The sequence below is a fragment of the Oratosquilla oratoria genome, chromosome 12 (genome assembly GCF_046742065.1).
Source record: "Oratosquilla oratoria isolate Oo_2021 chromosome 12, ASM4674206v1, whole genome shotgun sequence".
NCBI classification, from domain to species: Eukaryota; Metazoa; Arthropoda; class Malacostraca; order Stomatopoda; family Squillidae; genus Oratosquilla; species Oratosquilla oratoria.
The window spans coordinates 39,729,840-39,743,920 of NC_134788.1; the positions used below are offsets into that span (position 1 = coordinate 39,729,840).

Here is a 14,081-nt window from a genome sequence, read left to right on the forward strand (position 1 = left end):
GTATGGAACACCTGATATGTAGAGGGAAATGGCTGCCTTTCCCTGCAGATCTTGCCCATCATAATGTCATGTTGAGCCTAAACTCTATATCTTGAGCTCATGCAATATCCCATATCCAGTGTTCAAGCACATGACCTGTACCCAAAGCTTTTCCACTATCAATGCTCCTATAAACTATATTTCCTCTCAAGACAATCCTCAAGACTAATGCTCCAGTGTTTCTGTTTGACAGGGTGACAAAGTCATTATTTTTCCTGCCTCATGGCAAAAGAATCCCACATACTCATACATTTATCATTGATGAACCAAAGAGCACAACCTTGACCTCAAGTACCTGGAAAAACCTTAGATTCTTGAATAATTATTCCTAATTTGTATCCTCCCTTTGCTCCACCAGTTATCTAATTTCCTTTGTCAGCAATAAAACAGCACTTCTATTGGAGACAATATAACACCTAAGGGGTGTTGTCATACAAATGGTAAAGGAGAGATTAAAGGAGGAATAAAAGTTAGAGGCAATATTTTTTTTTCTTGTGTGTGTATATACATAAGTGTGGTATATAGAGAAGAAGTAATGCTTGTTGGGATTCATCTCCTATTCTGTAATTTTCTAACATAACTAGACTCAAATTCATGTAAAGTTCCAACTTAATCTATATACTAGATTTCCCATTATATTTGAACTCATGTATTATTTGAGCTTGGGCTATATCACCTAAGCTGTTCCACATGTGTGTGTGTAGTTCATCATGGTTTTGGATCATATGTAGGACTCATGATTGAAAGTTATTTTCCTCCTAGAAGAGAGCTCAGAGCTCATATATGACCAATCTATGGGTAATACTGTGATCTTACACACACACACCCAACTCCCCGCCCACGAGAGTTGAAGTAATGACCCACAGCACAGCAATACTGAAATTATTTCAGCCCTGGGCAGGTTTCAAACCTGGACTGTGCCATAGTGGCAGCTGGGAACTCTACCACTGTGCCACGAGTGTGTGTGTGTAGAGATTTCCAACCATAAAACAATGTCGACATAGTCCATAGGTGTCTTTAATCCTTAAACTACTACATGAAACATGCTGTCAATACCGCCAGGGGGTGAAGGAGACTGATCATTCTATCACAAATACAAATAATTTTTTCAATATCGCAAGTACCTCTACAATAATGATGGATGAAAGAAACTCCCATTAAATTGTATTTTTACTATATATCAAGACATGACAAAAAACAAAATTATAACCCAACATTGTAGACTTTACCTGATAGTTGCTTACTAAAGGATAAACATAATTTCAATTTAACCTGTCACAGGGCAGTACAATATTTTTTTGTCCACTGCTACATGAGTATTCTGCAATGAAATGCCATTTGCCTGAGGTTATGTATCATAAGTCATGCAACTGAAAAAGGTAATTAGAAATTGTGTGAGTTTCATGTCATAGTGGAAAAAAATAAGTTACACATCCATAATCAATATAATACCTAACATGATAGTAAGGAAGACAAAATTTTGAACGATTACACTGTTCAAGAAACGTGAATGTTTTCTTAACATAAAAGTCACTATGCCTCAGTCAAAATCTAACAAATCTTCCAATTTGGAAAATGAGAGTGATCTATGCACAAATATTGATTCTATTACTTACAATAAGTTAGGGAACACCATTTTAAAGGACATGCTATCATTTAAAGGACCACCAACTTGAAATTCAACTTACACAAAACTGATACAACCAGGCAACAACCCTGACCATAAAAATGATCTAATTATCTTCTTTTTAAAACAAGAATTACTTGAAACTCAATATCTCATCCATTTCTTGCTCCTCTACTTTGATTTCGACCTTCAGTCCCTTTCCTAATGAAGCTTTATCTGGACATTCACTTTCATTTGCAAAGTCAAAGCCTGGAACTTCACCTTTAACCAATGGCATTTTCAAATTGTTGGCCTGAAGAGAACAAATATCCAACTTTTCATCTTTTATACTTCTTTCACATGAATGTGTCTTAAGGTGAGAACCAAAATCGTCTGGACAAGTAAATTCTTTATTACAAATGGTGCAATTCAATATCTTGTTTTTGTGGGTTTTCATGTGCCTCTTCAAATTCTTAGTATATGCAAATGCAGTATCACATATTCCACATTTGTAAGGCTTTTCGCCTGTATGACTAAGTAGATGTTTTTTAAGGTCCCCTGATTCAACAAACGCAGAATCACATATCGAACATTTGTGAGCTTTTTCACCCGTATGTCTCATGTGATGCTTTCTTAGAGTCCCAGCCTGAGCAAAAGAAGATTCACAAACCGAACATCTGTACGGTTTTTCACCTGTGTGTGTACGAATGTGCATCTTCAGATGTTCAACACGGGAAAATGCGGAATCACAGAACGAACATTTGTGAGGTCTTTCTCCCGTGTGTGTCCAAAGATGTACTTTCAGGTTACCTGCTCGAGTAAAAGCGGAATTACAAAACGAACACTTGTGTCGTCTTTCCCCTGTGTGTGTCCGGAGGTGAGCTCTTAAATTTCCTGCAAGAGCAAAACTAGCATAACAAAGTGAACATCTATGGGGCTTATCACAGCTACTGGCCATCTTGTTATACTCTGCTTCTCTTTTTTCTGTCTTTTTTTTTCATAAAACTTTCATAACAATATCCATACTACTGAAGGATCAATTAAAACTGTATTTCTATATCAGAACTTATTTCATAATTGTGGTCAAATATATCAATCATTACACATGTATTGGATATTCATTTTCCATATTTCTATATCAGAACTTATTTCATAATTGTGGTTAAATATACCAATCATTACACATGTATTGGATATTCATTTTCCATATTTGAGAGTTAATTCTTCTTTGTCAATATATATCATCTTCATAATAACAAAGCCTGAAATTGTTAATAAAAAGTTTTGTTAAAATTGCAACGGAACCAGATTCCTCAATTTAACTCCTTTGCTATGACGAGGTACTTGTCCTCTCCTTGAATTCTTACCCTGACTTCTTGCTACTCTCTTACAAGGTAGATGAGGATTAAAAAAAAAAAAAAAAAAAAAAAAAAAAAATGGAGTCATCGTTTAAACCAAGTATAAAATCTTAATGCATACACTAAGTTACGGAAGTTTGAAACATAATATGTAACACTCGGCTTTCTATTTGTGAAGCTGAATCAGTAACAGGTTTTTCTCTCTAAAATTAAACTACTACTACCATATCTTTTAGTCACATGAAATGTCATGATTTACAAAGGATTACATAGGCAGAGCATGCCGACAGAAGACCTTTTGGTCCATATCTAGGTCAGATGTGAAAAAAAAAAAAATAATAAATAAAAACTATAATAATGTAAATAACAAATAAAATAAATAAATGCATAGGTATAGTTAAATAATAAACAAACAGGCAAATAGTAAATAATAATAAATTGACATATAACTAATAATAAATGAAAATCAGACAGTCAGACGATAACAAAACAAAAACAAATAATATAAAATAAATTATAATTATTACAGCATCTTGCTTAGGTGTTTATCTAAATGATTCTTAAAGCTTCGAACTGAACTACATTGCACTACCTGTGCAGGAAGTTTATTCCATTCATTAACTACACGGTTGGAAAAGTTGTTTCTACCTACTTCCAAATTGAATCTATTTCCAGACAGTTTGAGACCATTGTTCCTTGGCTGATTCTCATTCAATATGAAAATTTTGTCACTTTTGATGTTGTCAATTCCCTTTAAAATCTTAAAGACATGTATCAAGTCATCTCTGGAATAATCTACCATAACACCAAACCTGTCAGAGGTTGCACTACTAACCTGGGAAGTAGTCAACCAGATGCAAATGGATGCACAAACTTCACCTCCAGAAAGAAAAAAAACCTTAAAGTTTTGTTAACTGTTCTCCGGATTGGGCCCACAAACTCTGTTCTCTCACTCATTACAAACTTATCTACTCGTCTTTAATATTTTTCCACCCAAATAAGGAGGTCAGTAGTTTGGTACCTACCCTCCTGCACCTTCTAGCTATAGACAAAGAAACTAACCCAGGTACTTACACAGGTACATACAATCAATCTTGGTTTCTCTTGCGAAGACCTGCACTCTTCAGATAACTGGCAACAGCCTCCAAGCGGGTCCACAAGTCACTCAGGAAAGATATATTGTGTTGTTGTCTACATGCACAAAATCCATAAACGGGAAACAAAACTACAACCCACACTGCCCAAATTCACAAAATATGCAACAGAGAAGAAAATACTCAACACAAAGGACTTATAACTCAATACACAACGGTATACCCTCTTAAAAAAACAAGGCAAAAAAGAAACTGCACTATCACTATCAGACACCACTACTGAAATAATCATAATCCACAAATAAAGAAAACAATTTACACCACAAGTATCTATATACCCCCTTTACATCAACCCTTTAAGGATACATCCCATAACTCCAACATTTTAATTCACTAGAAAATCAAATATTGTGAGGTGAAGGAAATAAACTCATCTGCTGGGATTCGAACCCCCGCCAGAGCGGAATGCTTCATATAAAGCGAGGACTGTACCACCTGTACTACACTGACCCTTCAAAACAGAACGAATTAGTTCATGGACTAATCATTCTGCCGAGGGCACTCGTGTAGAACGTAGTACTGTATGTACTATATTTAATCAAATCCTTTATGCAAGCTAGTCTTCTGACAAGTGTCTGTGTCATTTTGACAATTGGAAATAAACTCATCTGCTGGGATTCGAACCCCCGCCAGAGCAGAATGCTTCATATAAAGCGAGGACTGTACTGCCTGTACTACACTGACCCTTCAAAACAGAATGAATTAGTTCACGGACTAATCATTCTGCCGAGGGCACTCATGTAGAACGTAGTATGTACTGTACTATATTTCATCAAATCCTTTATGCAGGCTAGTCTTCCGACAAGTGTTTGTGTCATTTTGACATTTGGAAATAAACTCATCTGCTGGGATTCGAACCCCCGCCAGAGCGGAATGCTTCATATAAAGCGAGGACTGTACCGCCTGTACTACACTGACCCTTCAAAACAGAACGAATTAGTTCACGGACTAATCATTCTGCCGAGGGCACTCGTATGTACTATATTTCATCAAATACTGAAGCATTTCGCTCTGGCGGGGGTTCGAATCCAAGCAGATGAGTTTATTTCCAATTGTCAAAATAACACAAACACTTGTCGGAAGACTAGCCTGCATAAAGGATTTGATGAAATATAGTACATACCACGTTCTACACAAGTGCCCTCGGCAGAATGATTAGTCCTTGAACTAATTTGTTCTGTTTTGAAGGGTCAGTGTAGTACAGGCGGTACAGTCCTCGCTTTATATGAAGCATTCTGCTCTGGCGGGGGTTCGAATCCCAGCAGATGAGTTTATTTCCAATTGTCAAAATGACACAAACATTGTGAGGTGACATGAATGCACACAACCCAATCTAGCTTAACATATAAAAAACAGACCAAAGGGGACACAAAATGCTAGAATTCCCAACCTAGAATAAGTCCCAAATTCAACATTTGTGTGGTCATGAGAACTCCCACTCAGTTCATACTTAACCATAACTCCAACTAATATTCACTGACTGACAGAATATGGTGTGGTTTTGTCATATGGGTATACTTTTAATGGATAAACCAATTATATTTTAGTACTCACTGTCTCCTCCATTTCAGCCAATCACATTAGTATTTTCACAATAAAATCATAGAAAAAGTGCATCAGCATCAAGTTGCATTCCATATGTGAAAGATGTGCATATTTGTCTTGGTTGTTGTAATGGTGAATCTGAAATTAGGATTCATTCCTATAAACAATAGTTAATTCTATAGACTTTCTTTGTTGCCATGGAATTTTACCTTCCAAAATATTTTGTTCTGTGCTTAAAATTCTTATTTTCTGCAAATCATGGTAATACTGGTTATTTTCTTTGTATAAATGAATAGAAATTATTAGAACTAAACAATGTGCACCCTAACTGCCTCTCCACCCAAAGCTAAACAAAATTACTGGTGAAGGTAATGTTAGGAAGTCAGAGTGTAATGGATGAAGTAGTTTTTCTACACTATGCTCTCCCTTTTAGATTTTTTTTAAACTATCCCAGTCAATTCCAACATCATCAGTTATATTTTGATTAAAATAAATGTTTATAAGAGAGGACTCCCGAAGATTTCCAAAGATCCCTGAGATGTGCAGCTCTTCATCAGACAGCAGCAGAATGTCATAGTAGTCAACAATTGTGCCTAGATAATAGCATCTTATAAATGGTTATTGAGTACCCACTCACAGTTTCTTTTGAAAAATGTAGCAGAATTTAATTTAATCTGAAGAACAGGAGTTAGACAGTGGACGCTGTTCATTATCCATACACCTTTATATGTTTGAACCCATAATACAATGCCAAACATTAAGAGATTATTAGGAAATGACTGATTATGTTGAAGTTGACTTTGATGACGATGATAATGGGAGATCTAATCATAGCAGTAAAGAAAGTGGGGAGGAACAGGATCAGGTAGAGCAAAACCAGGGATACAGGCTAGGCCTAAAGCAAAACTAGATCATCATCTTATTCTTAGAGTTAGCCTTATCAATGAATTGCTGTAGCCATAGGCCTAACCATAACTTTACTCACCCCCCAGGGAGGTGTGTCTGGGGGATAGCCATAGGCCTAGGTCTAGTGCCAAACATGACATTCTCAGTCTCATGTCATGTAGGAATAGGCCAACACGGACCAAAATCTGGAAGTGCTTAAAGTCATATTCAGCTCCATACTTTATCATAGGGCTTAGACCTAGGCATGTCATTTGTGTAGGCCATCATGCACATTTTGTAAATTAGCACAGATTATAAATTTGTTAAAATGTGCAGCACCAATAATGAATTCATAATTTGGTGTACTGCTAACAAATCTATTAGACATGCACACATGAGCCTAACCTAACCTTTTTACAAATATTCATGATGTGAGCATGTCATATGGATTAGTTATCTGTCCATTCAATTATGAATTCTTTATTGGTGCTACACATTTTATGGATATTCATGTGTAGATTCACAAAATGTGCATTACATAGGCTACCTAGTCCTGTAGTCTATTGGCTTGGAGGGGAGGGGATCTCGCGCATGGAACATGCCCTAAGCTACTTTTCATAATCATGAACTTTACCATGACAGATGACAAAAAAGTTTGGGGAGATTTTTGCTACCCCAACAATAAAAAAAAAAAAGAAAAATTGACTTTTTTAATGTAGTCCTCTTATATGTAAAAAGACAAATTTTGCATGAGTATGTAACTGAAATTGGCATACAGTCTTGCATAAGGGAAAAATTAATCTAAATTAAAATTTTGAGATATAAAAATGATGAGAAACATTCAATGTGCCATAAATGGTTCAAATTGGACTATCAAATCATGCAACCAGTATAAATCCATGAAAAGAGCTTAAAAAAATCTGTAATATGCCTTCATGAATATCCTGCAGTCATAGAGGGAGGGACTTTTACATTTTATAAGGGAACCTTGAACATGAAAACTGTTGTATCTATATATGCTAGGATATATAATACATGGGAGGATCCCAAATCATTAGAAATAGGATCGGGGCAGAGCAAGAGGTATTGGAAGCTTTGGCTTAAAGATGTGGAAATCCAAATTATTGACAGCATTTGTTTTGTTTGCACATTTAACAATATTTTTCACTTGGCAGCTACACAATAGATGATAATTTATTAGATTTTCTCATAGCTATTCAATACATTCAATGTTCAACAATGGTGAAGATTCCTGAAACCATTTTTGAAGACTTTTTCTAAAAATTAAACGAAAGCATTTATATTTCCTGAATTGAAGTTTAATAGCAAAAATATTGTGTGGAAATGGCCAGCAATGCTTTTTTATTTACTCTGCTTGGAATTTTGAAAGTGTCTCCTGTTGTGCATTCAGATCTAGTCATATTAAAGTAAGTATAGGTCTGGTTTGGTGTGGTTAGATTTGACTTGGGGAAAAATTCCATTAGTTTTCCGATTCTAATGAATTGACCATGTTCAGTTGCGGTCTCACTAACTGCCGAACAAACCGAACAAAACCGAGAAAAGCCGAACAAAAACACAAAACCTAAACAAGGGCGGGTTTTGCTAAAATGCACACTTCTATATATATATGGTTGCATTATTTGAACTATTTTCTTTAAAATGTGTGATTTCCATGTAATATGATCAAAGAGAACTTACGTTTTTATCCTCTGCAATTTTACCGACCCCAGCTACGACTCGTCCAGCCCGCCGTCTATGATCACTGGTGGTATGGATCAAACTACATGCTTTTAAGCTTCTTACTGTTGTGTTATTAGTGTAATAGACTGCATATAGTTCAATTATTTAAACTCTTTTCTTTAAGATGTGTGATTTTCATGTAATTTGACCAAAGAGAAGTTATGTTTTAGCCTCTGCAGTATGACCGACCACAGCTACATATACCGTAACAAATTAACATATGGTTGCATTATTTGAACTATTTTCTTTAAAAGGTGTGATTTTCATGTAATTTGATCAAAGAGAAGTAACGTTTTTATCCTCTGCAAAATTACCGACCCCAGCTACGATTCGTGGTTACAAATTTACTGCTAGCCTGCCATCTATGTTCTGCGAATGCAGATCATCACTGAGCATCAGGGTTGCCAGATTGGCATTTTTAATGCCAAATTTTATATTTTTGGAATGTTTTTACTGTGTTTGGCAGTAAAATTTGCTGGGTGGCATCTTAAAGAAAATAGTTCAAATAATACAACCATACATATATAGAAGTGTGCATTTGAGCAAAACCCGTCCTTGTTTGGGTTTTGTTGTTTTGTTCGGCTTTTCTCGGTTTTGTTCGGTTTGTTCGGCAATTAGTGAGACCCTTCAGTTGTATCAGAAATTATTCCCTTTGTTTGGGAGAAACAATAAAAATGGGTAATTTCCAAGTGAAGAAAACATCAGATTCATATAGACTTGATAACTGGATGAAAAATATGATTTTCATAGAGAAATACCTGGAGGATAAATACCAAATTTGTACCCATTTCCCACACTGATCTGACATGTCAGTTTTCTGGCATGTCGTCTTAATGCTATGTCAAATATGTTTGCAGTCTTGTCTGCATTTCATATCACAAGCCACCACTAAAATGAGGAGTAAAAATATGTTCAATTTACATATGTGAGTAACAGCATGTTGGAATATCTTCAGTGTCAAAATGGCCATTAACCCAAACAAATTAACAAGGTTACCCTTGGACCAACTCTTTAATCTTTATGCTGTTGGGTTGCCAAAGAGATGAATGAAATATACTATTGCATCCAGAATAATAATAATAAATACTCTGGGTATGGAAGGTGTTACTAGATATAAAACAATTCCTACTGTACGAGAATTATTTCTACAGAAGTGAATAGAACAGCCTACCAGTTACCTGTATAAAAAGTTATCAACATAATATAACATCATCAGTAACTGTTTAGTGTGAATCTACTATATATCTACACTGGATTTTTCTTGTGGAATTACTGTGATCAAGACTACTTGGATGACGGACACCAAGAAATGTCAGTCTTTGTAACACGTTACTTCATTTGTATATGAAAGTGTGGGAATTCGTTGTCTATTTCGTTTTTGTATACGTACATTGTTTACCATCACAGTCGCACCAATTTACCCCTGAAGCATTACTTATAATGCAGATATATATAATTCATTCACATATGTGGATACTCTAATTTTCATCACTAAAAAGATACGTAATATAATTATGAAAGCCGGATTTCAAGAAACTCGAGTTATATAAAATAATAGATTAATAAACAATGGTGTATTAGTGCCTATTCAGTGTACGGCGGCTATTTCAAAAGAACAACCATACTTCTAAGAGTCAAAACACAAGGGCTTTACATTATATATAGGAAATGAGCAACGCTTGTGAGGTCCTTTTTTTTTATTATTCTCCCATTAACACAACTCCGATTTCATGTATGATTCGATCGCGGGCTCTCATTTTCCTCCAATTAATTATTATAACTACACTTAAGTTTATGGATTGTGCCAACTTAGGCTTTGTTGCCTTCTTAGCTATCTCAAAAATGCATGCACCAGTATGAACTTTTTTTTCCTACACTCTAGATATTTTGTTTTCTTATTTTGTTTCTGTCAATTTTATCCCTTCTGCCCTACGCCCTGAAAACTGCGTGTGTTTATCTGATTGTAGTGTAGGAAACAAACAACACTCATGATATTCTGTCTCATTCCTCAGTTATATTTTGGTTAAAGTGTGTGTGTGTGTTTCACCATTGTCTTGGACCACGTATTATACTCGTGATCGACATTTATTTACTTCTCGAATGAAAGCTCAGGGCTCATAATGTAGTCCAATCTGTGGATAATGGTGTGACCTTACACATCCAACCCCTTACCCAGAGTTGGAGTACTGGCAGTGCTGTGATACTTTTCAGCCCTAGATAGGAGTCGAATTCAAATCGCTGAATTGGCGGCTGAGTGCAGTACTACTGCACCAGCAACCCAGTGTGTATGTGTTTGTGTTTTCTGGTTATTTTCACATTTTTTCGGGGAGATCGGACGTTCTCGAGAAGGCGATAGAGTAAAGGTACGGTTATACGAAAAGCTTGCGATCCAACTTTTGCAATAGTGCATCCTATAAGAAGTAGTTACACTTAAGTCCAGCCTTACCTTATAGAGAAATTCTCACCAATCACGGAAAAGGAGTAACAGCAAGCCCCACCCTCTATATAGAATGAGGAATCTTATTGGCAGACCCAATGCCTATGCCACTTTCTCACATATTTTATTCCCCAATGACTTTGAACGACTCGCGATCTCTCTGAAATGCATATTTGACCATCTTTGCATACAAATCCACACCCACACACCATAGATCAGTCATATATGAGCTCTCTTCCGGGAGGGAAATAGCTGTCGATCACGAGTCCAACACGTGATCCAAGCACATGACCATGATTAATCACACGCACACACACATTATCGAGCACTAAGCAGAATATATTTGTCAGCCATAGAAAATGGCAATTGAAGGGCTGACTCGGTGAGATTATATTATCATTCTTTCTTAATATAGTCGGATGCCTCACATCCCAAAGCGCCTCTTGTGGTCGTATCTTCTCTATTGGAACATGGATAATTTCAGTATTCCACTCCATCACGGTGAGAAGTGTGGATATCAACCTTTTGGTGAGAAGTTTTCGTGCGTAAGAAAAATGACCAATTTTTACATACGGCAGTATTCAAACGACTGTTTGATTATTGCCACGATATACATTCCTACCGAATAAAATGTATATACATATATATATTTATGTCGTAAATATGAATACTCTTAACATATACCTTTAGTTTATTTCCCTCGAATCTCTTCTGAGGTGTGGGCTACAACGGTATTGCGTTTGGGCGTCCCTAGGCTTGGATTCCAACCCAAATCCTGCAACGTTGGACAAAATCCATCCCTAGGTTCGGAATCCAACCCATCCGTTGACTAGTTTAACCGTACCTTATGGAAACAAAGCTCATTGTCAAAGTAAACTCGGCGAGTCAAAATTTTGATTGCAATTGTTTTATTGTTTTATTGCAAAAGTTTTATTGCATCCAACGGAAAAAAAATCACGACTACGTAAGCTGAAGAATATTACAAACAGGAGTCAAATGTGTCACTGAGAGAGGTCATAACCAAGTAACCTATCGCGCAGGTTTTTCCTATACAGGCCAGACCACATTGCTACGAGAGAAAGTGTGGGTAGAGAGGATGTTCTGGCAAATGGTAGAGACAGAAGTGATGAATTTATTGAGTCGAGATAGACGTGCTTTGTTTTGAATGTTCGTGTCCCGAGTCACCTTCTTGGTAATGATTATAAAACAGTTGCCCCAAGTCTTTTATAGGAGACCCACGACCCTCAGGTAACTGTCAACGGTCACCAAAGGGGGGTGTATAAGTCACTCAGGGTGGAAATACTTTGTTGTCTAGGTGTTAGTAGTAAGGGGCATTGTAGGATGTCTTCCGTCTTCGGTGTAGTGATTGCATATAGAGCTGTTTGATGTAGCCAGCCCTATTCTGTGTTGATCTTGTGTCGTTCTGGGCATGCCCATTGGCGGCCCGTGGAACTGAAAGCGATTAAAGGGTGGTTGCAGACCAAGCGGATAACCAGCGACCTCCGATTAACCAAGACCTGTGCCAATTCACAAGCCAGCACACCCTAGCCACTTCCACAAGATGTGGCCCCGAGGGGCCGTCACCTGGTCTCCAAACCGGGCCCCGGAAACTCAAAGAAACACCCAACAGTAAAATTAACCCATTAAACTCCGATGACAAGATGTCTTGTCATTTGGTCAAATAAAACAAAAAATCATAAAACACCAAAATGTTTGATCAAACAGCACCAGAAAAATATGACGTCAGTCCTCCTCGCTTCGCTGCGAGCGAAGCGAGGAGGACTGACGTCATATTTTTCTGGTGCTGTTTGATCAAACATTTTGGTGTTTTATGATTTTTTGTTTTATTTGACCAAATGACAAGACATCTTGTCATCGGAGTTTAATGGGTTAAATGGCCAACTCTTCCCGTTAGCCAAGAAACTTGGCTCCACTTTTGATACATCCATGTTCTTCAACTCAAGTCAATTTATCGAAGTATTTTTTGCAGGAGACCCACAGATGCCAAGTAACTGGCAACAGCCACTGGGTTGGCCCAAGTCACCGAAGAATTATATATTGTACTGTTGTCTTGGTAAAGCTAAAGCGGGTACGATTTAGGATGTGCTCGGTATCTTCCCATGTGGTGATTACATCTAGGGCAATTTACTTCAGTGGCCAGACCAATGCTATGTTAGTGCTATTTCAACCTTTTCGATGCGATGACGAGGCGCGGGCGGGTACACGAGGATGTCGACGTCGGCGTTCTGATTACATCTATTTTGTGGTTGTTGCAGAGTGACCCCTGAATTCTGTGAACTGATAAAGTTTTCTGTGTTTACTCAGAGTGAAAAAGAACAAGTAATATAGTAGTGACTTTATATATTATAAAGCAAGTAGTGTGATGCATCGTACATTAGGCATCTGATGCTGCGCGCGAGAATTCGACTCATATTGCTGGATGATGACCTAAATTTACTTGCGCTAGTGTAGTTCTTGCTTGTTGTGGGAGGGGTTTCTCTGTGTTGAATATGAGCAGAAGGTTGAAGGGAGTGTGGTGGTTGGTCTTGGAGTGCTTGTTTTGTAATCTAAATGTATATATGTTTTCTGTATGAATATACTGCATGCAGGTAGTAGGATGTTGATGTTTCAGTGGCATGCTGCATTTTTTTCTAGTTGGTTGTGCTTGTTATGTAACTGGGTGAATGGGTGGGGTAAAAGATGATGAACTGCACAAGGGATGAAGATGTCTGTGGGCTGGAGGTGAGTTTAAAGGGCAAAAGGCTGGAGAAAGTGTAGCAGGAAATCGAGTGGAGGAGAATTGAGTAAATGAAGAACATACATGTCTGGGGTGTATGAAAATTGTCATGAGAGATATCTGGGGATGAATGTATGGAGCAGACTTGGAATTTGAAGGAGACAGATGGGAAATATTTGAATGTGTTGGAAATTATTTAAGAATTATGGTCCAAGTTACTAGGATGGATAGAGTGAGCATGTGGACGTGAGGCATAGACAGGTTTGAGTGTAGAGTGACCATATACAAATCCAGAAATGATGCAACCTAAAGGAACTTTGTCTTTTCTGTATATTTCTAGAGTGGAAGATGGGGTAGGGTTGCCATGAAATGAAACAGTGAGGGTCAACTTCCTTTGGCTGTTCAGACCTGCAGTAGAGGTGCTGTGTCCTGCATTCCCTTTGATTTGAGCAATGTGGTAGTGGATAGGGATAACCTCTTCTCCACTAAGAACAATGTAAGGTGGGTGTCCTTATAAAAGGGTAAAGACATTTTCACATACTCATAGTTTGCATTCATTAATCATTATGGTTGAATATAT

At 37.2% G+C, this 14,081-nt stretch overlaps 1 protein-coding gene across 1 annotated transcript; it reads right to left on the reverse strand.

The window, feature by feature from the left end:
- Window positions 1–865: 865 nt before the first annotated feature.
- LOC143030697 (uncharacterized) lies at window positions 866–3,418 on the reverse strand. The gene has a single exon (XM_076193881.1). It carries the CDS (start codon window positions 2,601–2,603, stop codon window positions 1,800–1,802), a length of 804 nt encoding a protein of 267 aa, XP_076049996.1. The 5' UTR covers window positions 2,604–3,418; the 3' UTR covers window positions 866–1,799.
- Window positions 3,419–14,081: the final 10,663 nt, after the last annotated feature.

Excerpts from the sequence above, each read along its gene's own strand:
- LOC143030697 (XM_076193881.1), bottom strand. The coding sequence starts at position 2,603 with ATGGCCAGTAGCTGTGATAAGCCCCATAGATGTTCACTTTGTTATGCT.